This window comes from Gigantopelta aegis, chromosome 14 (genome assembly GCF_016097555.1).
Source record: "Gigantopelta aegis isolate Gae_Host chromosome 14, Gae_host_genome, whole genome shotgun sequence".
NCBI lineage: Eukaryota > Metazoa > Mollusca > Gastropoda > Neomphalida > Peltospiridae > Gigantopelta > Gigantopelta aegis.
The window spans coordinates 50,202,250-50,229,719 of NC_054712.1; the positions used below are offsets into that span (position 1 = coordinate 50,202,250).

General features: G+C 36.9%; 1 protein-coding gene across 4 annotated transcripts; it reads right to left on the minus strand.

Moving 5' to 3' along the window:
- Positions 1–219: 219 nt before the first annotated feature.
- On the minus strand, positions 220–27,470 carry LOC121388444 (SNF-related serine/threonine-protein kinase-like). 4 transcript variants are annotated; one of them, XM_041519763.1, is made up of 7 exons: positions 26,748–27,470; positions 19,501–19,642; positions 15,557–15,763; positions 14,585–14,776; positions 12,912–13,331; positions 11,145–11,234; positions 220–6,081 (listed from the first exon to the last, which is right to left on the minus strand). In XM_041519763.1, exons 1-7 carry the CDS (start codon positions 27,337–27,339, stop codon positions 4,773–4,775), a joined length of 2,952 nt encoding a protein of 983 aa, XP_041375697.1. In that variant the 5' UTR covers positions 27,340–27,470; the 3' UTR covers positions 220–4,772. The 4 variants fall into 4 exon arrangements, with proteins under 4 accessions (XP_041375697.1, XP_041375699.1, XP_041375698.1 ...); XM_041519765.1 differs by lacking the exon at positions 12,912–13,331; XM_041519764.1 differs by lacking the exon at positions 11,145–11,234.

The following is a 27,470-nucleotide window of genomic DNA, read 5'->3' on the forward strand; positions in this document are numbered from 1 at the left end:
GGTCATTTTGACACTGTTTTTAGAGGAAACCCGCTGTCGCCACATAGGCTACTCTTTTTATGACAGGCAGCAAGGGATCTTTTATTAGCGCTTCCCACAGGCAGGATAGCACAAACCATGGCCTTTGTTGAACCAGTTATGGATCACTGGTCGGTGCAAGTGGTTTACACCTACCCATTGAGCCTTGCGGAGCAGTCACTCAGGGTTTGGAGTCGGTATCTGGATTAAAAATCCCATGCCTCGACTGGGATCCGAACCCAGTAACTACCAGCCTGTAGACCGATGGCCTGCCACGACGCCACCAAGACCAGGGCAGCAGAAATGGAAACAAAATACAGTTGTCACTAGTGTGCCTAATCAAAAAATTTAACAAGTCTGTCAGAATGTCTACTAGTCCGTCAGTCAACAGAAAGATAGTGTTATGATACAAGTACACACTTAACTTAAAATATCCAGCCAGTGAAATCAGAAATAAGAGTAATAAACTTTGAAAAAAAAAAAATAATAATATAATAAAATATATTAAATTTTTAAAATTAAACAAGCACTCTGCAATCACTGCTAAAGCAATATATGTCGGTCCCCTACCGGGACTAAGTTCAAGGGCCATAACTCTGTCAAATATGGATAAATTATATTTTTGACAGTTATGGCCCTTGAATAAATTCCCATTAAAAAACAAGGGTATATTCCCATGAAAGTCAAAACTTTATCTGTAACTGTACAAGACAAAGCTATATATTTTAAAGCATTTAAAAAATATAAAAACGTCTGTACATGCGGATGAAGACGAAACCTTATAAACCTCTCCTGTTGAACCGGCAGGGGACTAAACTGAAAATAAAGCTTGATAGTCACCCCAAAAAAGATGCACGTCAGATTGGAATTTGAATAGTGTAAGTCATCCGTCAGAATTTCTATTTGCATTTGGTATGCGTTCTACTCCTTTCTGCATCCCTAACTACCAGTGCTGATACCCTCACACTAGGTGTTCGTTCACAAGCTTTCATAACTTACTATCCTAAAATATACAGATTTGTTTCTTTTTAAAAACAAAACAACCAAGATTGGTATTTTCATAAATACAGGTATATAAAACATAAAAATTTATAAGAATATCTTTGTTTGCAAAGAAACATGCCAGCTAGATGTTGACAGAATAAATTACTAAAACCATTAATATGCACATGATGATGGCACGATTATCTAAGCAAAACCTAAAAAAATAAACATGTCTTTCCTTGACAGCAGAATCGTGCAACATAAGAATCACCTATGGGCCATTCTGAAAATATTCACATGGGGGTGGGGGTGAGCGGCATCATATTATATCTAATGGATAGTTTGTCAAAAAAAAATTGTGGAAAGGAGTTAATATAGGTGATCGTGTGTTCACCAATCCCATTCCAAAAAATAGAAAATAAACATTTTATTATAACAAAAAGAGAAAGAAATTGTGTTAATGTTAATAATGATGTTATTTTATGGGGGTAAAATACTACTGCCTCTCAACCCCTAAACCTCCAGAATGACTATTCAGTAACAGCTCTAACAAATTTCGAGAGAGAAACAGGTCTTAAAGATGAGAACAATTGTGAAAGTGTACAGATCTTTAGTAGAATGTGCTGTATTTAGTGAATACTTAAGAAAAGCATATCAAATACATCACACTGAAATTATAAGACTGTTGTCAACATAACAATGATGACACAACAAAATGTGACATGGCAGTCTAAGATGTTTAGAGAATAGCAACATTATGAATTAACAAGCTCTGATTTGTGATACACTATTGCAAAACAATGTCAACCATTAATTTGAAGAAAAAGAAAAATTAAAAATTAAAATGTAGCTGGAATTTTTAGTCTCTTTGAAGTGTTAATACAAGGTTTTTGGTATTGCAAAAAAACAAACATTACCAAAACAAAATTATTGTTAGCGTCATTAATGATATCTACATCAAAATGTCTATTTCCATCTAAAGAACAAGATAAGTAACCGATACCGATATACAACAGAAATGATTTTTAACTACTGTTAGTATATATATATATATATATATATATTAAAATTCTTATTTTAGTTACAATTGAAAAGAACAAGGTATCTGCAATTTCAATGCATAGGGGGACAAAATTACCGGTTTTAATTTTCACAAAAATTGTTTTAACTACATGTATAATCCTGACCGTGTAAAATACAGTTACTTCCCTTATTACACTTGATTAAATACGCAAAAAAATCATGGTTAAAAAAAAAAAAAAAAAAACCCATGAAAAACACTGATTAAATATTTAAAACATATCTTAATAATTCCAGTTGAAACATGTTTTTATCCACCCACACTGATAAATACATTTTAAAATCATGTCACTGATAATTAACACCACAATATATCACCGAGCTGTATCGACATTTACAATCGCCATTTATTCAGATATCCCTGACAGAAATTATCACTTTTACATGAAATAGACTGATACCATGTCTCATTATTCATATCTTATGCAGTACACATACCAGTCTTAGTCTGAGAAAGGGAGATAACTCAATAGCAAGTGTGAAAATAACTTTCTGTAATGCATGCAATAAAATTTACAAGAAAAAGAAAGGAAAAATTCCTACAATTAAATTGTTTTACACTAAGATGTTAACAAAATAAAGTATTTTCACAAATCTTTTAATTAATGTAGTCCCGATATGACTCAACTGAAGTGTAGGAGCAAAACAATAACTTTGAGCAAGTGTAAAACTGTGGCTTGTTCTGGAGGCCGAGCACTCGCCAATATATTGACTGGTACCATCATATTCTATAATATCACATAATCTAACGTTAGGTGCAAAAAACCCAGTCCAGCGATCGCCCTCCCTAATAAGCCACTGGTCTACTAGACTGAGTAACATTTTACTGACAATGTCGTTGTCTACTAAGTAAGTATTTCTCAACCCGGTGTGCCAGGGCACACAAATTTGCAGCAAGTTTTCTTTAGTGTTCACATTACAGTAAAGTACACTTACAATGAACATGCTTAGAACGAACTATTGTTTAGAACGAACTATTGTTTAGAACTAACTATCATGAAGTCCCGTTTTATCTCCCTATACATTAATAACCAACTTGTGCAAATATGTATGACAAACTACTGCCATTACAAACTTATCATCAGGGTCCCTTCTTGTTCGTTATAGGAGTACTGTACTTTAATCTTCTTCTTCTCTTCTCACCTACTGGCCACTTTGACAATACTACTGTCTATCCAAATGACCTGTCATTCTACCAATCAAAGTGCTGTCGGTTTAACCAAGCCAGTATATCTAAACAAGGGCCTAGTTTTAATCTGTTCACTTTAGCCGTGTTCACAAACTAACCAGTTAAAATTGTAAGTGTGAACGCAATCTTTTCACTATACCGGTATCACTAAAGTGGTATAGCTAAAACACTTCGGTATGTGGTTTAGTTAAACAGGTACACCCTAATACAGTTTAAATGTAAGTGTGAATGCAACTGGTTTATTGAAACTAGTATACGGCGGAAATGACGGTGACATCAGTCAGAATAAGCAGCAAGTGCGTCAGCAATGTCCCAACAGACTTGTAGTCCATTTTTTTTTTTTTTTTTTACGTCTTGTGCAAGTGCAGATAATTACACTTCCTCCTTATACCGGTATAGCTATTACAAGTGTGAACACTCGTCATTTCCAAACCAAAGTGTTTTAGCTAAACACCAGTATAGTTTAACCAGTTTAACGTGTGCAAGTGTAAACACAGCTTTTGATATGCTTTAAAACATTTTGATATATTTTCATGTTCTTCGTGTACGGTCAGGCAGAATAGGTTCAGAACAATCAGTCTACCAGATACAAAAACTAGTAGTAGTACTGAAAAATCTATTTCAAACTTGAAAGAAAGTGCTGTAGATAAGTCCCAGTGAAATAAGAGAATATTTTTCATTATAACTATTACTGTATAATATTAATCTGACCACAGATTTTCAATCACACAAAGTTGTCAGTTGACAAAATCGTTTAGAAAGTGGCTACATCATTCAAAATCAACAAAACAGCTTGAGTACCAAATGTGATGTTTCATTTAACATCACCACTAGAGCATATTGATTTATTAATCATCAGCCATTGGATGTTAATCACAGTCATTTTGATGTATAGTCTAAAGAGAGGAAAATTTTTCCATTAATAGTAAGGAATCTTTTATATGCACCATCCTACAGACAGGAAAGCACATACCACAGCCTTTGATATACCAGTCGTGGTTGACCGACTGGAGTGAGAAATAACCCAATGGGTCCATCAACGGGGATCGATTCTACAATAACCGCACCAGCTCAAATACCAAATGTGATGACCGATTGGCTACAACACAAGCAAGACATGTATATGACAAACTGCTATTTTTCTACTCCACCACCCCCCACCCCAACAATACTTCTTGATTGTGTCTATTCAGATGGCTGGGGGAGGTGGGTAGTGGCAGCATTACTATCACAATGACATAACTGCAAGCAAAGAAACGGAACTTGTGTACATTAGTACCTCTCATCACATTTTTCTATAGCAAAACATTTGTTGGCAAAAATTCATCACAACAAAACATCATGTTAATGAAGAAAAAAAAATTCTCTAAATTTGAATTAAATGAGGTATTTTGCCAGTTGTCTGTGCTAACCCGGGGCGATACCGAAACTGCTGCTCCTAGTGCTTGAAAATCTGCAGTCAATATCTAATAAGACTAAAACTTAAAAAACCTAATAAACATTACACTACAGAACAACACTTCGACTCTACTTTAAGGGCAGACAGCTTGGGTGCTGTGTCCGTGGGACAGCAGCGCGACATCACCCCGTTTCTGTTGATGTCTGTCTGAACCTTGTGATCCTTCTGCATTCCTTTCTTCTGCAGTCCCAACACACAGTCACTCGAACATAAGGAGCCACAGTCAGACTGCTCGGAGATTTCGCTGAACTGAAATGACTTCGTGTCGCCGACCGATTCGGCACCAGACTGTCCTAGATACTGCACCGGACTGCAGCCTATGGTGAAGTAGTTCTTCTTCTCGTGATGGCCTCCATCTGAACCCAGCCTCGAGCTGTGCAGGTGGCCTGCACTCCCAGCACTGGAATTCGACGACAGCGAGGTCATGCTTATCTCGGCGAGCTTCTTCGTGAACGACCTCGAATCAAGGTCGGGTTCCAGATTGAACAGCCCCGCGTGGTTCTGCTTCGACCCGTGTCCACCACCACCTCCTTTCGAACCCTTTCCGCCCGAACTGTCCTTCTTCCCGGAATCTCTCTTGTTGCCGTCCCGCGACTCGTGCGACGACCCCCCACCTCCGCCAAACTGCGCCCCTCCTCCGAGATCCCCACCTTGACCGCCGGGACCGTCTGTGTCGCTTGAGTGGTCGCTGCTGTCCCGCCGGTGCACGAATTTGTGCTTCAGCTTGTCCTTGCGGGATCTGCCTTCCGTGTCGTCGGTGTCGCTGGCGTCCGAGCTGCTGCAGCTGGTCCCTCGCTGACCTGCCCCGCGCCGTTTCTTCCTCTGCTCATACTTGCGGAGGATCTCAGGCGAGGCCATGCTGTTGGCCTTGTACTGGTGCGGTGCGTGCAAGTTGTCAGGGACGAAGTCGTCGTCCTCGTCTGACTCATTCTCCTCGAAGATCTGATTCAGCAGCTGCGGTGAGCTCGACACGGACATGAGCGGCCAGCGGACGGCCAGCGCAGCCCCCGCATCCGGCCCATCTCCCCCAACGATGTTGTGGGAGGACACCTGCTCCTCGATGTCCTCGTAGGTGCGCACGGGCTGGACGTGGATGTCGTGGCCGATCTCCATCTCCTCCTGCAGCTCCTCTGCGCTCTCCTCCTGTGACTCCTCCTTGATCAGGCTGTACTTCCGCGACGCCAGGAAGCGCTTCTCTGGAGACTGTGCCGCGATCGACACCACTGCTGCTGGTGCCAGCATGGAAGGGGGAGGGGCCAGGCTCAGGCTCGGGCTCGGGTGGGTGCCGGGCGGAGACACGAGGGACTGGATGTACGACGGTTTCATTGGTTCTTTTGGTTGAGAGTCGGGACTGAAAGAGAAAGAGAAGAAGACAAATGATCAAATTCAGTTTATAGACTAAAGTACTATAAAATTCATGTAGATGATATTATTTAAATATGTGATACACATTAAAAAATCAAAGCTGAAATGATCTTGAAACAGTTAAAACCTCTATACGATAATTAAATAGAGGGTCGGTTTCTCTTCAGCATTTCAGATCAAAGTCAGTCATCTACTTTGAAAATAACACACAAAAAACCTGAATTCAGCTTTAAAAGTCTGAATTCAGTTTAAAAGCTGGAAAATAGTATCCCTGACATTTCCACTGAAGTCTACTAACAAACCATAAGTAAAGATTTTTTAACGCAACTTTACCGTAAGACCTACTAAAAAACCTGGTCACATAAACTGAGGTAACAATACAGGCCTCTGAAATTTGAACATATGTGTGACCCATTTATCAGGACACAGAAATAAATTCAGGTGACCCATTTCCTTATTGTGTAACCCGTTATATCCAAGAAAATGGAGCTCCAGCATTTTGCATGAACAAGAAATAGGTTATGCAAAATTAAGATTCGCGTGAATGAAACGATCGTTTTTGCAATTTCCACAGGCCTGCAATATACCATATACAAGCTTTCTGCCAGTATACAATTTACTCAGCTTTCTGGAGGATGAAATTACAAATGCATATTATCATTTGTAGGACTCGAAGTCAATGGCAGTACCAATAACAATCGCCGTAGCTGTGATATGAATTAACGCAGGTCAGGGGTGTTACCAATGGCAGGTTTGTTCCTCAAGATAAAATTTATATACTGTAGATCCTAAAATTAATGCAATCATAATAGTAATGCGAAAAATGCAAGTTTGTGTTGTTCGCATTAATATTACGCATTTTATTACACATTTATTTCTATGTTTTGCATATGTGTCCCATGTTATTAAAACATAACCCCTCAAAAATAAAATTAAAATATATTATAACACAGAACTGGAAAACAATTCATTCTAGACGAGACAGACTAATTGTCAATAGTTCAGCAAGTTATGTGTCACACGCTATTAAAACAAACAAAGATTAAAATTCTAATACATTTATAGAACAACTGGAGCACAATTCATTGTAAATAAGACTGACTAATTGTCCAATAGTCCAGCAAGCTGCTAGCCAGTGTGACGACACGTTCCATCGTGCATGAATGGGTTTTAGCATGCGGTCGAAAACAATAGGGACTAAACAGGTTAACTGATGTGTACACAGACATGTTAGTGATTTGATCTGATTGAAGATGCCTTTAACTTGGATTTAACCAAAATGTACACAGACGTGTGGTGTTAGGAAAGTTAATATTTCAAAGGAAAGGCCACTCGCATTAATTTCATGTCACATTTTAGTCTACCCACCATCACCATCACTCGCTTTAATTTAGGGACGCGTTAATTTCAGGATCTACAGTAAATATATATATGAGGAGTTCATCTGACTTCGTTTGTTTTAAAATGAAGATTTTTACCTGATGGTAATTTTAATTCTCACTAATTCCACTTTTCGTGTCATGAAATGGTTATGGAGCAATGAACAAAAAATATGAAAGTAAAAAATGAGCCTTTATTAAAAAACTCGGTAATTACCAAATGTGATGATTTTTCTGCAAAACCTTCGATTTGTTTGCAAAACTTAGCAAGTCCATTTTTGGAGACTTGTCTTATGGAAATGTTGCAGAATCAAAGAACAGACAATTAGAAACATCTTAAAAGTGAAGGTTGAATTAAACATTTACAAAAGAAGAACTTTACTTGTCCATGGATATACCAAAGTTTGGCAGTTGCTGGCCTATTATTCCTAGCCTTCACAAAGCATTAAAACTGACACTTATTTAAAACAATTGTGCCATCCCAGTGTAATAACAATAACAGTAAGATACTCTAGAATTATAATTATGGAAAGATGACTGGAAAATAATGCCAGTTGGGTCACAACATACTCCATGCCACTTTGGAAGTCTTCAAAAGATTACACGAAAGTTCAGTCAGTCATCCCGCCCCCTCCCCCTATTTAAACACACATCCATCGATTTATTGAAATTGGGCTAGTGAGTGTAATTTTTCACAATATTGAACAAACTGGCACACCACATAATTCCTGGTCACATGTGTGCATGTTACACGAGAAATCAAACTGTAACTGTAACCACTGTAACGAGCTGTTTTGGCTATAGAACGGGCCGAACGTGGCCTAGGTTGTTTATGCTTTCCTGTTGGTGATAACATCACAGGTTCGTCAACTGCATCATAAGTTTCCATAACTAGCGTGGATAAATTGGCCAAAAATCCGGAGGAATTACACGAATTCAGCGCTCAAAAATGCTTATCATGGGCGCGGCCATCTTATGCATCGTGTGATCTGATGTGCACATGTGATTGGCGGTCTACAAACTACGCGGTTCTGCAGACAAACTCAGATGGCGTTTCCGAGGTTCTGCAAAGAAATCGTATTCTAGTTTGGATTTAAAGTGGGACTAACGGGCTTTTGAAGCAAAATTCATTTACTCATCGGGTACCAGGGACTGAGAAGGTTTGTCTCCAACGGTTATCTCAATTTTCATGAACGTGGAGTTTACGAGGTTTTGCACCTAAACTCCTCATATATATATATATATATATATTATTATGATTTTTTTTGCTTTTTTTATTTTGTTTATGTCCCTCGTGAAATAATTTTCATTGACACATACTAAGTACATGAAATCTGAAAATTATTTCACTCAGGACATAAACATGATACGAAATGGAGGCTCGTTTAATGTCCTTTAATTATTAAATATCAGCATGGGATCATTTACATGTATTTTCACACACAGGACAGCACATACAAATGTTAGAAATTGTCATCAATCATCAGTCTGCACAAACTGATCCACAAACAGTAACTGATTAATACATCCATATCCTTACGGGTACCGAATCTGATACTTTAAAACAAAAATGGATATGTTTATTTTCTGTTTTAAAACTTTTAAATAGTTTTTCATTTCTTCGAGTGAAACATTAAATGTGAGCTACTTTAAAACAAACATAATGGATATGTTTATTTTCTATTTTAATGGATATGTTTATTTTCTGTTTTAAAACTTTTAAATAGTTTTTCATTTCTTCGAGTGAAACATTAAATGTTAGGTACTTTAAAACGAACATAATGGATATGTTTATTTTCTATTTTAAAACTTTTAAATAACGTTGGACAATATAATTTAAATATTTTTTCATTTCTTTGAGTGAACCATTAAATGTGAGCGATTTTGAATGTTACCAACAGTCTCTTCAGTCAAATAAAATTGTGGAATACTGGAAATCACATGCAATCATATCTATGCAAAACAAGCAAACGCCAAGCTCGTACTCATATATCAACACCAAGCTCTTAAACAAGTGCCAAGCTTTTATACAGGCACTAAGCTCGCAAAATGGCACAAAGCTCATACCAAGCTAACACGTTAACACCAAGCTTGTACACAAACACCAAGTTCAGACATGAACATCAAGCTCGTACACAAACAACAAGCTCGTACACAAACAGCAAGCTCGTACACAAACACCAAGTTCAGACATGAACATCAAGCTCGTACACAAACAACAAGCTCATACATAAACAGCTTGCTCGTACACAAACAGCAAGCTCGTACACAAACACCAAGTTCAGACATGAACATCAAGCTCGTACACAAACAACAAGCTCATACATAAACAGCTTGCTCGTACACAAACAACAAGCTCGTACACAAACACCAAGCTCATACATGAATATCAAGCTTGTACACAAACACCAAGCTCGTACACAAACACCAAGTTCATAAATTAACACCAAGCTCATACAACAACACCAAGCTAGTACACAAACAACAAGCTCATACATTAACACCAAGATCGTACACAAACAACAAGCTTATCTACAAATACCAAGATTTTTCTATCACACCCAGACATTTTTTTTTCTAGGATGAAATAGACTTCCTTAGTCAAAACTCAAGAAGTATACTGATCCTATAAGCAAAAAGTCCATCGACTGGGAGGGGGAGAGGGGAATTCACAAAGCAACCATAATTTTTTTTATTACATACCTATTCAATCTTACTATAGTGATAAAGACATTTTCAAACAGTGTGATAAATTTATCTAGACTGGATCTTTACTGTAGTTGGTGCCTTTTATTTATTCACGTCGTATGTGATTTACGTCACATTGTACTTGAAACATTACACAAGGCTGTCACAGAGTACGATTCTAAATGCTAAGTAAATCCATGAAAGGAGTTTTGATCATAGATTTAACCAAATGTTGTTATGACATTTAATGAAAACACGTTTTCATAAAACATAAAAGAAGGTATGTAATAAATACAGAACTTCACAGACGTTGTTTCACTTCCTATTTATTGCACAAGTTTATTTTGCGAAAGCGCATACCACTTGACCGCTATGAGGTCTCGTGGTATATATTCTTGCGCAATAAATAGGAAGCGAAAACAACGTATGTGAAGTTCTGTATATATGTAGTACATATGAATGATACTGATTAGATTCTAAATGTAGCATTTGTTTTTACATTACGTCTAGTATCACGCATAATTAGATATATATCAAAATTAAAATTTACTATCAACACACATAATAAACTGGTTTTGTGCAAAATCTCAATGTTGGGCATTGCATACTTTTTCAACTTCAAAAAGCTGGACTATTTTTATTTTTTTTAATCACCCAGAGTTTTGCTTCTAAATACATGAATGGTGGAAATAACATTTCTTTCTTTTAAACTGTGAAATTCATGCCAACACAGTACTTTTAGTAGATATTGGCAGCACAACTGCTGATAGACATTTAAATACTTAGAAGTTGGGCCCAACGTGTGCCGACTACCATATACGTAGGTAGCACCCCGATCATTGGTCACTGCACTAACAAAGTGTAATGCTGTTTACATTTAAGCAGACAATTTGGCAAATGAATGGTGACAGGCCTGATACAATTACAGCCAAGCAAACAAAGCCAGATAGATAATGGCAGACAATGAGGATGAGGATGTTACCAGCTGCAGAGTCGGCTTTCTAGCCCCTCAAGGGTTAAAATGGCAGGCGGGCTAGGAGTTAAGCTCTTACCAATGGGACGCTGGTTGATTCTTTAAATAAACAAAATATTAAAAAATGATAATATAAAAAAAGGAACAGGACTGCAATCAACACAATGAAATGGGATCAATGTAATCATACGCATGCACACATTGCTGTTAAATTTTCATAACAAATTGACCAATGAACCCATTTTAATTCACACAAGTTGCAATGACTGAAATAACTTTGAAAGATATTAAACTTTGGACATGGTATATATATATATATATATATATATATATATATATATATATATATATATATATATATATATATATATATATAAATATATATATATATATATATATATATATATATATATTAAGAGCAAAGCTCTAAAAATTCAACTATATATTTTTCTTCTCAATTGCTATAATAAATATTATACAGAAATATTTTGTGCCTAAAAATTTATTCACACAGAGCTTTCCAAAATGTATTTCCAACTATACTATAAGAAAAGTGAACGACTAAAATTGATTATTGTAAATCAAGCTTGCAGGTGGTCAGATTCAACACAGCAGGGCTCTAAATTGAAAAACATTCAGCTGCTGAAAACCCAAACTAATTGCAGGTCATTTTTCAAGAGAGATAGAGGTTGCCTGTGCGGATGTCTCATTGCTCATTATTGTTAATAAGATTCCCAAACATGCGAAATCATAAATACCAAGGGTATCTTATTAAAAATTAATTATATATCTGGCTTAAAAAACAGGCATGCTACCTGTATCAAGAGTCTTACTCTTTTCTCTTTTTTTCTTGAATTGTATTTATTTACTACTTAAGACAAAACTTTATCTAATGTTTATCAAACAACTTATAATAGCAGTGTTCGACAAATGTTTGATTAAGTCACTAGCCCTCACAGAAGCTTTAGCTAGCGCCCTATGTATTATAGTAATTAATACAGGTGAGAATTTCCACTAGCCCAGACCAAATTTTCACTAGTCAGGACCGAGGGCTAGTGGATTTGTCAAACCCTGAACTTGTAATAAAACTTTCAAACTAAATCATGAAAAACTGTTGTTAACGAACAGAATCACATGACTACTACTAACTGAGAATTCCTAACGGACATCATTAACTGATTTCTTATTTGTTAATTTATTAGTTATTTATTTTATTTTTTTCTTTATTTATTTATACCAGTCGATACACAAACCATCCCAACACCCCCATCGTTCTACTTCTAGCTGTCCATATATTTTCTTAGAAGGACATATTTCTTTCTGTGTGCTATTCTTAAAAATTAACAGCAGGCTACACCTGACTTTCCTTTTCGAGTCCCATTACCATGCAATAATAAACACTGGTGAAACACTGGAAAACCAATTCAGCGATTAATGAAACAAAATGACATCCTAGTTCACAAGCAAACAAGCAAAATGCACAAAGAAGACAAACTATAGTTTCAAAACTCAGTTAGCAGGTAACAAAAATTCATTACGATAAAAAAAAAACAGTAGGAAATAAGGTAAAAAAAGGCTGAAGACACATTTTTCACAAATTGTGAAACAAAAATTAGTCATGAACCAAGTAAGAAAAACAAAAACAAAATGACTGGAAAACAATAAAATAAAATTTAGAAGAAAAAAAACTGGCTGCAGGTTCTGTATTTGGCACACAATCTATGCACGGAATCATGCCAGACATCGGGAGTAGTAGCACATTCTATCAAACATTACTTTTGACGCTTCTTTCGGATCGCATTCCAGAAATGTCCAGACTTGTGCTCGGACACAGGACTCTTGCCCGATGTGGACGACCCGGCCTTCCTCTCAAAGAACGAACTCAATATGGCGATCTTCGAGAACCCCGTGCTCTTCTTCTTCACCACCTCCTGCGTCTCGGGCTTCGACTCCAGCTCACCGAGTCGGCTGGTGTCCATGTCGGGAGTGATAGGCGAGACCTGCGACTGCCGCTTCTTCAGACTGTCTTTCCGATCCAGCGTCATCGTGCCCGTAATGCTTTTCACAAACAGGGGCCGTGACAGGCTCCCTATCTCGGCGGACGCGGGACCCTGGAGTGGTTTAATATTCAGGGAATCTAAGTCTAAACCAAGCCCTAATGGGGCCGTTTTTGTTTTCTTCAGTCCTTTCAGTTTGCTAAAAAACAGAGAACTAGTCAACTTACCAAACTAATACTTGTCTTTCAAATGTGTAAAAAAAGACCAAACCAAAAAAAAAAAAAAGACAAGAAAAGGAAATATATATATAGGTGTACAGTAAACGTGAAATATATATAGACTTACGTTAAAAAAAAAAAAAATTAAGTTACAATCTGACAAGCATGCTTAAATGTGTAATACCAAAAACAAACTGATTTCAATACAACAGTACCGAACAGAAAATTGCATTTCCAGTGCAAACTGAAACAATATGACAAATACCTACCACCCAAAAAAGAAATAGAGGGGAATAATTACAACAGAAACGATGTATAAGCATGCCTGTCAAAACTGCCACCAAACATGTAAATGTACAGAATTACGATAGATCTTTGGTTTCTGTTGGAACCTTGTTACTTGACTATCCAAACAATTTAATTCAAGATGGACCAAATACTGCACCTCAACTTTAACAAGTAACGTTACTGCCAAACACACTTTTGTTATTTACCAAATCTTGAATTTATTGGGTGGGGAGGGAAGGTAAAGAAATGTGTTTTCATCCTTGTTTTAATAAACAATCGACCTCAATCTCATAAGAAATGATCGTAATTTAGTCAGCTGATGAAGGTCGCATGATCACACCAAATAGTATTTGGCTGGGTCAGAGGTTAAAATGACCCTATCAGTTAATAATAACACTGCCAGATTTGTCATTGCCAATAAATTTGGGCATCTGCAATTTTATTTCATCCTACACCACTGTGCCAAGTACCCATGTGTTTCAAACACCACAAAAGGTTCCACTTACCTGAGTTAATACTTTTGATGTAGCATTGTAGTATTCATATTTAATCTTCACTAAGATGAAAGTGGGTTACAAACAAAAAATGGGGAATTATAATATTGGCGGCTGGGTTGTGAGATTGGCCTCAAGGTCAGGATTGTACAACGGTCTAAAATGGTGATGAGTACCAGCCAAAACAATATCTTAAGTCTTCAATGGACAATATGGAATGTTTTTTTTGACAAACAGCAGAAAATCCAAAAACACTGTGCAGACAATTAAAAATCCAGAATTCCGGATAGATAAAAAAAACGTTCACGGCTTGTCACATATGTCAAGCGTGCCACCTTCGTATAGGATTCCATTTGCTACAGTACAAGCTGCAGAAACATGGCCAAACAGCAGTGTACACCTGATGACTTGCTCTAATGTAAATAAAAGGAAGAAAATCTCAAGGTACAAACCGTGGAGACAGCGACAGAGGCTCCAGGTGAGGTTTGCTCGAAGCCTGCGGCGAGTTGGGAATGGATGGTTTACGCAACTGATTCCCAGTTCCAGCAAGCTGCTGTTCAAAGAGCTGGTGTCGTTTGAGACGGCGTTCAGCCAGCAGGTAGTACGTTGCCGTGATGTGATTGTACGAACCCTTGTCCAGCGAGCTGCAACAAATACAACTGTCAATTATCTTGTCATTCGATTCAAAGAAAACAAATATATAATTAAGCACAGACATGGTTATAAATTAACCATTCTTGTTTCAGGGCTAGCTCTGCCACTCTCCAAATTCGCCAATTGCGAATTTTAAGAACAATTGGCAAATTTTATTTTAATTTGGCCAAAAAAAAATTCATGTAATAATAGGTGTTTTCTGGGGAAAAAACTTTCTTTTTTTTTTTAAAGATAATGTGGCAAAAGAAATTTCTTACCCAGAGCTAGCTCTGAGTTTCAATTGTTTATTCATGAATAATCTATAAAGAATCTCTTACATGCATTTTACACAGACAGTAGAGCACATACCATGACCTATGACATACTACTCAGGTGAGTGCTCCACCACCAACAAATGCATGGATGGACAAACAAATCAACAAACACCATTAACCCATATGGTTAAAAATATCTTGTTTCTACCAAAGTGCTCTGGCCAACTAGAACGTCAAGTGGGATGACACACGATGACCTCAATGATCAGCACACAACCTTATTGGATCTTCAACCTAACAAGATCAGTGAAATAACTTAAAAATTGATTATCTCCCTTGTGAAATAATTTTCAACGTCGCTCACAAAAGCTTATGACAATTGAAAATGATTTCAGTCGCGACATAAACATGATACAAAATGGAAGCTCATTTAATATCCTCTAAATATGACACCTGCATCTTTTACATGTATCCATTATTGTTTCTAATGCTGGATGTTTTGGTCTGTGTTTTTACCTCAGAATTTCCTCTCTGGTTGCAATTTTGCCTTCAACCATTCTCTGGACCAGATAGCTGTGGTCTTCCTCAGAAATCTGTTCCCGCGATATGAGCGGCATGTACGATGGCGGCAGGAATTCGCCTCCCATCAGCCACGGGTGCAGAATGATTTCCTCCAGAGACGCCCGATTCGACGGCTCACGCTTCAACATCAGGTTTATTAAACTGCAACAGTCAACAATCGGTTCATTCAGTAACAAAATCATGACACGTCATCTTATAGTACCAGTCATTATTCAGGGTTTCTAGATTATGGTAGCCCCACTCCCATGGCTAGTGAAATTTAATGTTGGGCTAGTAAATAGCTACTACTGTCATGCCCAATGGCTAATGATTTTTTTTTTATTGCAGTTGTCTATTTTGTAAATACGAATATCTTGCCCATTGCCCCCAGCACCCACCAATGTTAGCGTTTTAAGTTCTATCTCCCTCTTTAGGTGACAAATCTGATTACTATTATTTAGAAAAATTGTATTAACATAAAGTAAAGTAGGGTCAGTAATTTTTAATCGTGGCTAGTAAATTTTTTAAATCACTGACCCCATGGCTAGTGGATTTTATAAAAATTCTAGAAGCCCTACATTATTATTAATATAATTTTGAGATTATTAACGCTACTGACATAATAACAATATAAGGGTTTAAGCTGTCATTCGACTAATTACCAAAACAAAAGAGTTAAAGTTTGTTTTGTTGTTTAATGACACCACTAGAGCACATTGATTTATTAATCATCAACTATTGGATGTCAAACATTTGGTAATTTTGATATATAGTCTTAGAGAGGAAACCCCGCTAACTTTTTCATTAGTAGCAAGGGATCTTTTATATACACCATCTCACAGACAGGAGAGCACATACCACAGCCTTTAATATACCAGTCGTGGTGCACTGGCTGGAACTAGAAATAGCCTAACTCACCAAATGCAATTTAAAGTTGAATTTGACGAAATGCTAATTCGAAAATTGTTTGTCGTTTGTGTATGTATAGATATATTATATCCCCCACGCCCACCAATCAAATTTTTTTTCAACTATTAAATTTTATAAAATCATACATACATACATAGAAACACACACACACACACGTAGTTTGCCCCCCCCCCCCCCCAAAATAAATAAATTATTACATCCTGGCTACATTATACAATATGGTAAGGATACATCCAATTTTTTAGGCACAATGGCAGATAAGGAAAGTAACCAGGTACATGATATTGATGTTGTGGTAAAATTCGAACCCTGTGCATTCAGCACCTAAAAGTATGTAAACCCAATCAACTGATATGATACTCTAGATACAGGGGTCTCGCTACATGTCATAAGCAATGGCGGGCCTGCCATCTTTTAAGACTAATTTCCAATACGCCCGCCATCCATTGGCAGCGATAGTAATATCCGCCATCCGTTTATTTAGGCTGCCATCCAAAATCACAAGTCATGCCATCGTCTTGAACTACAAGAGTAATCAGATTCATCGTCGTTTACAAGACATTTTCGAAGTACTTGTACCCTCCAAATCTTAGGTACCATACCTTCCTAGAAGTGGAACAAGTTCTACCGATTCCCTCCATCCCTTTCCTGAATACTGGAGAGACCACTTAGATATATACTGAACAACAAAATAAGAAACTTCCGCTAACTTTGCTTGAACATAACTTGATGAAAACAAACCGGGGGGAATAATTGTTATATATGCGTTTAAAGAGTGTTCCATGATGCATCGTTTGGTGCAAAAATCATGGCCATAGGTTAACAGAAACTGGGAGAAATTTTGACCAAGTGTGGTAGCGGTTAAAAAAAAAACACCCACTTAATAACGGGTATGACCACCTCTTGAATTGACCACTGCAGTGCATCGCAGGCGCATAGAATTGACTAGTGTTGATTTCTGCCTGTGGAATATTGTTCCATTCCTGAATGAGCACTTGACAAAGTTCGTTGACGTTAGCGGGTGGGTTGGGACGACACGCCTCAATCGTCTGTCCAGACTATCCCAGACATGCTCGATGGGGTTGAGATCAGGACTTTTAGCGGGCCAGTCATCAATGAAATCAATGTTATTTGTCCTAAGAAAATTTACAGTGTCTCTAGCTGTATGAGAGGTGGCATTATCATGCTGAAAAATCGAGATGTTGGCGTTGTTATGGAACAGAGGAATGACGTGATGAGCAAGAATGTCATCGCGGTAACGTTGAGCATTTAAATTGCCATCAATGACGACTAGTGGTGAACGATATCCATGGGCAATGGATGCCCAGACCATGACAGAACCCCCACCCCCGAAATGATCTCGTTCAAGAACACAACAGTCAGCATAGTGTTCGTTTCTCCTACGGTAGACGCGCACCCTGCCATCACCATGTTGTAAAGAAAATCTGGATTCATTCGAAAAAAGAACGGTATTCCAGCGTCGCCGTATCCAACGAGTGTGTACACGTGCCCAATTAAGACAATTTAGACGATGACGTTGCGTTAAAACGCATCCGACATAAGGACATCGTGCATGTAAACCGTTCTCCCGCAGACGATTACGAACAGTTTGCCCACTGATTCGGTTATTATGAAGCCCAGGTATGTTAGCAGCAGTAGCAGTGGCAGTTTGGAATCGATTGCGCAAATGCGTGTTCATGATATAGCGGTCTTGATCACGCGTTGTAACACGTGGACGTCCATGACGTGGCAAGTCGTTGGTGCTTCTTGTCATTCGAAATCTTACGCGAAGAATTCGTATCGCTCAACTAGAACTCCAAACATGCCTTGCAACATCTTCTGTCGACATGCCAGCATCAAGCATGCCAATCGCCCGTTCGCGTAAATTATTGGGTATTCTTGGCATACTAAAAATGCTACAATGTAAAAAACTTTAATTGTTTTACAAATTTTGAAGCGTCTTCGTTCACTTGACAACAATGTCAGTAACACAAGTAAAACAAATTGACCGAATACTACACGGGACATGTCGAACCATGCATGCACGTGCAAATTGAATTTCACATTGTCAACAATTAACAGTGCAAAAATAATCGATAAAATTCATGAATCCTGATAATACAGCTCAAGGCCAATACTACCTATATAATTTCATTACACAATGAATTCTTTAACACAACAAATACTATATGTACAAATCGTAAGTTTTTTTGTTTTGTTCAGTATATATGAAAATTGGTTATATCAAAAGAGAAGAGTCCAGTGTGAGCGTTATGCTAGTTAGTCATGTAATACTAGTAATAATGAATTAATACGTGAGGTGACATACACGATTACCGACTGCAAGTGGCATTAACTACACTTCAGTGTATGCCTAGTATTATTAAATATCACAAGTTAGTCCTAACCTGGCATATTTCTCATTCATGTGAAACAGTAGTCTACACACCACATATCACGTGCTTGTAGGAACTAATGAAAGAGCAGGTGGCAATGCAATGTACATGTATGTGTTAAAGACGCAGAACCATGAGAAATAATTACAGATGATGTTACCAGGATCGATTACAAATGAAAATTGATTGCTTTGGCTCTATGGATGTGACGATCGATCGTTTAAAATGATATCTATAATCGACTGGGGAAACGTCATTAACTCCACTCTAGATCATGGAATTGATGTAAATAAGTTGGGGTTGAGGGCGGTCATTTCAGGGAACCAATTGCTTTGGTGCCTTAATTTTAGTTATTAAACCAAAAAGGCAACACTTTAATTCGATCCCTGTCAACATTACAAGACTTTTGTAACAATTATAGAGAGGTCCAAATCTCAATACTGCATAGTCAAATATGTAATAATAAATACATTTGTCTGAAAAAAATGCCTTTAATAAGAGTCTGAAATAGCCTGTTTACTGGCACTATAGTCCAATACACACAGATGTGACGTAGTCAGTGAGTCGACTTACTCTCGACATTGACTAGATATGTGACTTGGAACTTGGTACTTGCAGTCCATGATCATAGTTAGTGTTTCGCTGTCGTTGGCCTCCTGGAAGGGCGGGGTACCACACACCAGCATGTACAGGATGACGCCCAGACTCCACACATCTAAAACAAGACACACACACACATATTTAACAACCAATTCCAATTATTTTTTTCACTTTCTGCATGTATATAATTAAATTTCCATTATATTCAATAGTTTTAAGGCATGATCCCATTGTCCAAGCTGTAGCAACACAAGTTTGTTCATTTCTCAATTAACATAAAAATAACATCATCAGGGAATGTCACATAAGATGACGTCATTTCACACAGTTTGCACATGTTCATACACCGATGGAAACTAAAAGATATAATAGAAAATACTTAAATGTACTGGAAAAATACCCAAACAATATGCACATGTGGATGAATATTTCTGTAATGTATAATATCAATGAAGGATTTTATTTAAGCTTAAATCATTGACTGTTTCCAGGGATGCAGAGATGGACCAGTACCAATAGAATTGTTTTAATTCACCAGAATTTCAACTGGTCTTCAGGACAAGATCATGTTTTTGTCAGGCCTCACAGAAATTATAGTCAGTGTGTCAGTAGTATATGGGGGAAAATCACAGAACCAAAACTCCACATTAGCAGAACACGCACATCGAGGATCTACATGTGAAGAGTTTATTACCAAAATTTAAATGCGATAATATTACATCCAGCAGGGAACATTTGGTTCAGTATCGCATCGTGATTTCAGCTACATAGGTTTCAGAGATCACTACATAATTATAAAAACATTAAGCATCAGCTAAAACAAAATTCAACGGACTAAAATTTTGCTGATCAAAATTTTGAAAACAAAATGTTTGCAGACTTCATTTTGACAAAAATGTGGTTTTGCTGCAATATAACATATATATACATGTAGCATACATGTACATATTGCATGAAGAACAGGTTTAACATCCTGTTCAACATGTATTGTACTGTCACATTGTTGACTTGTCCTATAATTCACTGCTATTGTAATTGAAAAAATCTGAAAATTAGAGTGTATATCGTGTTTTCAAAATGAACTCTTCGTGTATTGGATTTACCACTGTTCTAAAAAATTGATTAGAGGTAATTTGCCCATCATCTACCATACACATTATACCTGTCAGTTAATTCACTGTATATAATTAGCTGTAATTGGCACGTTTTATAATTGGCGAAAGGAGAGTTAAATATATATCTGACAGACAGTCATCTATCATACGGTATTAATTTCAGGACATGATCTAATTAATTCCGACCGATCGGGTAATGACCCAGACGTGTTTATATATATATATATATATATATAACTTCTAACTTGCAAAACAAGAAATGGCAATCACATGATCACATCCGGGTGTGCACATAGAATTTTGTTTTGTTTTGTTTTGGGTTTTTCGTTGTTGTTTTTTTTAAACTTTATTACCCCAGATCACTGGCAATGTCATGGTTGGGGTGCCTTGAGTCAGCATCTTACAAATGCACAATAATAATAAAATTATAACTTATTTCATATATACATATATGCACACACACGCATACACACACACACACACATATACATACATATATATACACACACACACACACACACACACACACACACACACATATATATATATACATCAGTGTTCTACACTCGGTTTTATAACTTACTCTTCTTTGGCTAGTGGACAAAAATTTTTTACTAGCCAAGCTAAAAATGTTACTCGCCACAGTGTGACACTACTCATTTTGTATCATTTATGAATGTGTTGTAACCATCATAACACAGACCTGTCAACCCTCCTGGATTCCGCGGGAGTCTCCCGGTATTTGAGCAAATCTCCTTTCAACTGTGCGGGAGACAATTTCTCCTGTTCAATGACATTTTTGTAAGCATAAAAAAAAAATCGATCCTCTTTTGTCAAAATAACATAAGGGAAGTAACTCTGCCTTTTTTTCTCATTCGGAAAATGTCGACTACTTTCGGTTTCTGAGAATGTAACAGGCCGTATTGTCCCGACTGTTTAACCTTTGCCAAAGTGAGAATTGTGGGATAGCCTATTTATATCATTTTACCGATGGCACATAAGTGCCGTCGGTGATGCTCTCTACCTACGGCAATTTATATCTCAACGACGGCAATTGCCGCCGGTGCCATCATTAAGTTCGAGCCCTGAATATGTCCTGCTATGAAAATTTAAATATGATCTGCTAGAAATAAGACCCCACAGGGTCAGTGGAGGGTTTCAACTTTGGGATAGTGTATTCAAAATTAGGACCTACATAGTGTTTTCCCTAGAAATTAGGCAAGGCATGGTAGACTAGACACTTTTGAGGCATTTTTATTATTTCCAGGGCATGTTTTTTTCATTAAAGAAAAAAACTATTAATTGAAATGAAAATAAATGTAATTAATGTACTTGCTTTAATAAATGAATTGCAAAATATATAACAGGAACATTTTATTAATCATATATTTTTTTTTGTGTTTTATACCGTATTTTCCCGTGTATTATGCGCACTTTTTTCCCAGAAAATACAGGTTAAAAATGGGGGTGCGCACTATACATAGCAATAGAAAAAATATTTTTAAAAATTTCCAGCGATCATCCATGATAACTCGCCGATCGGTAGTTTACGGTACTTTACAGGTTATTGACAGTGTTCATTACAACGAAATGCCAAAACCCTCTTAAAAATCGCTTTTCACTTGTGATGGTTGTAATAAATGCAAAATAAATCTACAAAAGTATCCATACCTCGCCAAAAAAGTGCACAAAAATGACAAAACTGGACCGTAAATATTTTTAATTTCCATGAGATTTAATTCGGCCATTTCCGGCAAACCGGAAATATACCACACTATTATAAATTTAGAAATCTCGCGCATTCACGTTAGCCACGAGAACGAAATGTAATCTGCTATATTTTTGTTTTCATATATTTATTAGTCATTTACAGTGTATGGGGTATATAAGTTTGTTTTGATTTATGCACGTGTGAGTCTGTGACATGTAAGTACGCAAGTACTAGCCTTTGTTTAATGTGACATGTAGGTCTATGTACTCAAATACCTAACTTAAGTTTTGTTTCTTGGTTTCTTGAATATACTGCTTCTTTCGCTTTTCGTTAATTTTGGTGACGGGGGAAAAGCGGTACATCTTGCATTCACTGTCGATTTTGTGGTTTAAAAAAACGGTGCGCATTATATTGTGGTTCATGTTTTTTCTCTTGGAATAAACGTTCAAAGTGGGGGGTACGCATTTGTGACGGAACATGCTCTTAATTTGTTTTCACCTGTGGCGATATTAATTGTTTTAGAAGGCCGTGTGCAGTTCCAAATTGCACTTATCCAGGTGGGCAACTTGTTACGTAATACTTCTCGGCGACGGTCATCGGGCTTTTCTAATACACACCCAGAGCAGGTGTGAAGGCCATGTGGCTAGTAGTTACGTAATATCTCCGGTAGTGCTGTTTATGGCCAGGGGATTGCTTGCGAAATGGCGACAGTAAGTCTGGCGATCAAAGAGAAAAATGCGTCTCTGGGAGTTGGGGATATATCACTTTATAGGGGGAGGACTGCCTTCTACCCCCAGGCGATATTCGATTTTATAATAAATAGCTAGGGTTTAGAGATATCTGGGAGAACCATAGGAAGGTATCCCGGGGGAACGTTGTCCGTCCGGACTGGTAATTATATATTATTTCTGCTCTGTTGTATAACCTTGATGTGATTGATGTGACTTTTAAATATTTTAATACTGTATTATACCAATATTCTTTAGACAGTGTCTTCGGTCATCTGACGAAGTAAATCGTAGACTTTTTGTTCTTACATTATACGAGTATTTGGTAATATAAAGCTTAGCCAGTCATCCTAGAAGACCTAGGTAAACTGTAGGTTATTGTCTTTATTGTGATAGGTACCAGTATTAATTCTGTATTACAAGGTTATTGAATGAGTAGTTAGGGTTAATTAAAAATTAACCAGTTAAGAATAGTGTTGTAATTCCTTTAATAATTAAGTTCCCCTAGAAGCGTTTCTCAATTTATCACACGTGTGGGTGTTGTGTCATGGTGAAGTGATTAGCATATTGTGTAAACTAGACACCTAGAGATTAACTAATTAAGTGATCAGTTCTGGGTTGTTATTATTGTTGTTATTAATTAACTACTGCGGCAGTACATTTGTCAGCGTAGGTTAATACAAATTCCAAAGTGTATTGTGTTTTTGTTGTGTTTTCTAGTGAACTAAACGTGCTATAATAATATATACTTTATATAAGATCGTATCTCTGATCATACCTAGAGACGAGACACAGCGGGTATATACCGCCTGTTACAGAGAGATCTAATAGATATACAGTTAGGAGAGATATTTGGATAATCGTGTTTCATTCAGTTACGGGTATTATATTTATAGAATCCCTGTGACAGCATTATACACTGGTGCGCATAATACATGGGAAAATACGGTAATGGCAATTTTAGAATTAATTATTGAAAAAGGCATGTTTAATCTCAGGGCACCATGGTGCAGATTAAGGCAAGATGGCGCTAGACTATTGAGGCATGGTGCTGCACCATGCTAAAACAAGCTAGGGAAAACACTACTACATGTATGAGCAGACCAATGCAACATTTTGTTCAGTATAGCAAGATTCAGAGATCGCGATTTTTGACATTATTAAATTTTGAAGGTCTTCCCTAACAACCAAGAACATGTTAAATATATCTGGGAATAGATATCCCCGTACTGCCAAAGTCCCTTTTTGTAAATTTTTCTCAGCAAGAAGGCAAATTTCTATTTCACCTGTCAGGTGCACAACTGGGAATAAAAATGGATACCTAACAAAAGCAAAATAATATGTAGAGGTTCAGGGGCAACTGGTTCCACAAGGAGTCACATTAGAGACCAGTTAGATGCCTTAGGTGATTAACTGTTACTCTAAAAAAAAAATTGAGGTGTCAACTCAGAATAGTTGTTGCCATTGGTAATCAGGTAACTGATTATTTTAACCCTTGGCTGATATAAAATTTTTATATTACAGCCCTCTACGTTAATTTTTCTATCTAAGAGCCAGATGGCAGCTACATATATTTTTATATAGATAGTAGGAAATGTTTTAGTTGCCAAATTGAAAAAAATGGTTGCATATGAGACCAAATTGGTCGCAATGTAGAGGGCTGACATTATTCTAATCAGTACACGAGTATCATATTTATTTCTTTGCTACAAAAAATTATTACTGAATTTGGAACATGAATTCACAGAACATTTTGTTCAGTATCGTGTAGTAATTTGGTACCAAAGTTTCAGAAATCGTTACACCATTTTAAAATATTAATCCATACCTCTTTAATTATTTTTCAAGAATCAACACCTGTGAAACAAATGGAATTTTAACTTTTTATGCATTCAGGTCAAGGATTTGAACCCACTATTAACAAAAAATATTTGTTGTAACCCATGAGGCCAAACATCTGCACTGAACATCAAATAAATATGTAATTTAAGCCTCATAAACCTGATACATGTACTAGTGATAGTAATGGATTCTGGCGGACAATTGTCAGAAATAAAATTGGAAATCAAAGGTTACATGTTTAGCACGTGCATCACGCTCAATGCTAGCCATGCATACTGTTGAGGATTTTTGTGACCGAATCTTTCAGGTTAAGTACAAAAAGATCTTATGGTTTTTCGTTATTAGTTTTGTAAATATTCTTTGCCATTTTACCCAATATTTTCATTAAAAAAGATAAAATAGTAGTTAATTTAGCAGTCATATAATTTGTTTTAATGAATAATTAATGGATTACGTTGGTGAATGCACTCGGAAGTGTAGATTCATGAAAAATAATCAACTCGCCCCTACAGCCTTTGTGAATTTTGTTCACGAATCTACACCCCCTCTTACATTAACCATTACATAGTGCTAATCAGTTTTCAATTGACTAAAATTATAGCTAATCAAGATTTTGAAAACAAAATGTTCCCTGGAATTTGAAAGAAAATTGCTTAGTCATAACATGCAGTGTCATTTCTAACTGATATATAGAAGATAAGGGTACATGAAAATACAACAGAAATACTCCTCTAGTTAGATACTAAATAATTCATTATTCATAATCAGCCAAGATATCCCACAGCAAAATGACCTAGTTTCCAGGGAAAAATTAATAATAAAGACACAATATTTCACTCAAACTGGACAGTTCTTCTGTTCATTTGCTGGTTATATGAAATTATCAATCCATCAGGGAACATTTTGTTCAGTATCATGCCGCGATTCGCTATGCAAATTTCATTAATTGCTATACAATTTTAAAATATTAAACAGTAGCTGCTATTCAATTTTCTGTTGACTAGAAATATCGATAATAAATCAAGATTTAGAAAAGAAAATGTTCCCTGTCCATGTCAACTGCCAGGTGGTTACATGGGGCCTAATTCACAAAGGTCTCTTTAGCTCTGCTTCAACAGCTAGGTAAATAATCATGAATACACCAAACAACTTCTGCTTACCCAACATTTTGAAATAATGCCTCCTGCCTAACAAAATAATGCCTGAAAAAAACTTAAATATACCAGATTGTAACTACTTAATGTGTCCCCAAAAGTACTTTAAATATTCAACCAGATACAAAAATTAAACAAATCAGAAGCAGAAAAAAAAAAGTGTTACCAAAACAAAAAGTACTCTGCCGTTCGAGGGCTAGACGGACATTTGTAGGGCTATGGATTATGATCACTCTCTGCCATCAGATCTATGGCCATTTTGACTATTTTTTCTGGCCATTTTGACTTTTTTCTTAGGCCCGTTTGACTATTTCCTTTGGTTGTTTTGACTTTTTTCTTTGGCCCTTTTGACTATTTCCCTTGGCCATTTTGACCTTTTGGGGGGCACTTTTGACCAACATGTTCAGGGCCGTTTCATTTTGGGGCCATTTTGGTATGGCACCAAACACATTTTACCCTTGGCAGAAACCTTGCTGGCGGAAGACAGTGATCATAACCATCTAAATGTCCACCTCTTGAACAGCAAAGTACTCAGGCTAAAAAAACATGCAGTGTATATTTCAAGCCACATAATTGGTGGGGCTCTTTCCTTTAGTAGGTCAAATACTGTTGTAACACTGTCTTTAACTCTACAGAGTAACTAAACAAAAACAAACTCCTACACACTCACCTACTGCAGGAGCATCATAGGAATCACCCAGTAATATTTCTGGAGCTGAATATGCCAATGATCCGCATGAGGTCTCAAGTTTATAACCTGGATTAAACATGTTACTAAAGCCAAAATCTGTCAATTTTACAAGCCCCAGTTTTTCAAAGAAAACTACATTTTCTGGCTTCAAATCTCTGTGTACGACATGCAGCTTGTGACAGTATGAAATTGCTTCAACAATCTGCCTGAAGTATGTCCTGGCGGCGGGCTCCTTAAGGCCCCCGTCGTGCTTCATTATGTAATCATACAAATCTCCTCCATCACCAAGTTCTAAAATTAAATACAACTTTGTTTGTGTATCGATAACCTCATACAGACGTACAACATTCGGATGTTGCACCAATTTCATGCATCGCACTTCCTGGAAAAGATGCGCTTTTGAAACGTCATCGAGTTTGGTCTTATCAATAACTTTGACAGCTACTTTTTCGCCGGTAAAGACGTGTCTGGCCAGCTTAACGACTGCAAAATGACCACGTCCGATCGTGTCCTCGAGATCGTACAAACCAGCGATTTTCCCATCGTGGTCGTTTCTGTGCTTCTTAGACATGGTGGATACCTACAAATCCTCTGACAACTGTAGGTTTTCATCTATGATGTTGATTCTTCAAAACATCATCTAAAAGTAGTGTATTTCAAGAATTATTGACTTGTCAAACGACATTATCCTTTCGAATTTAT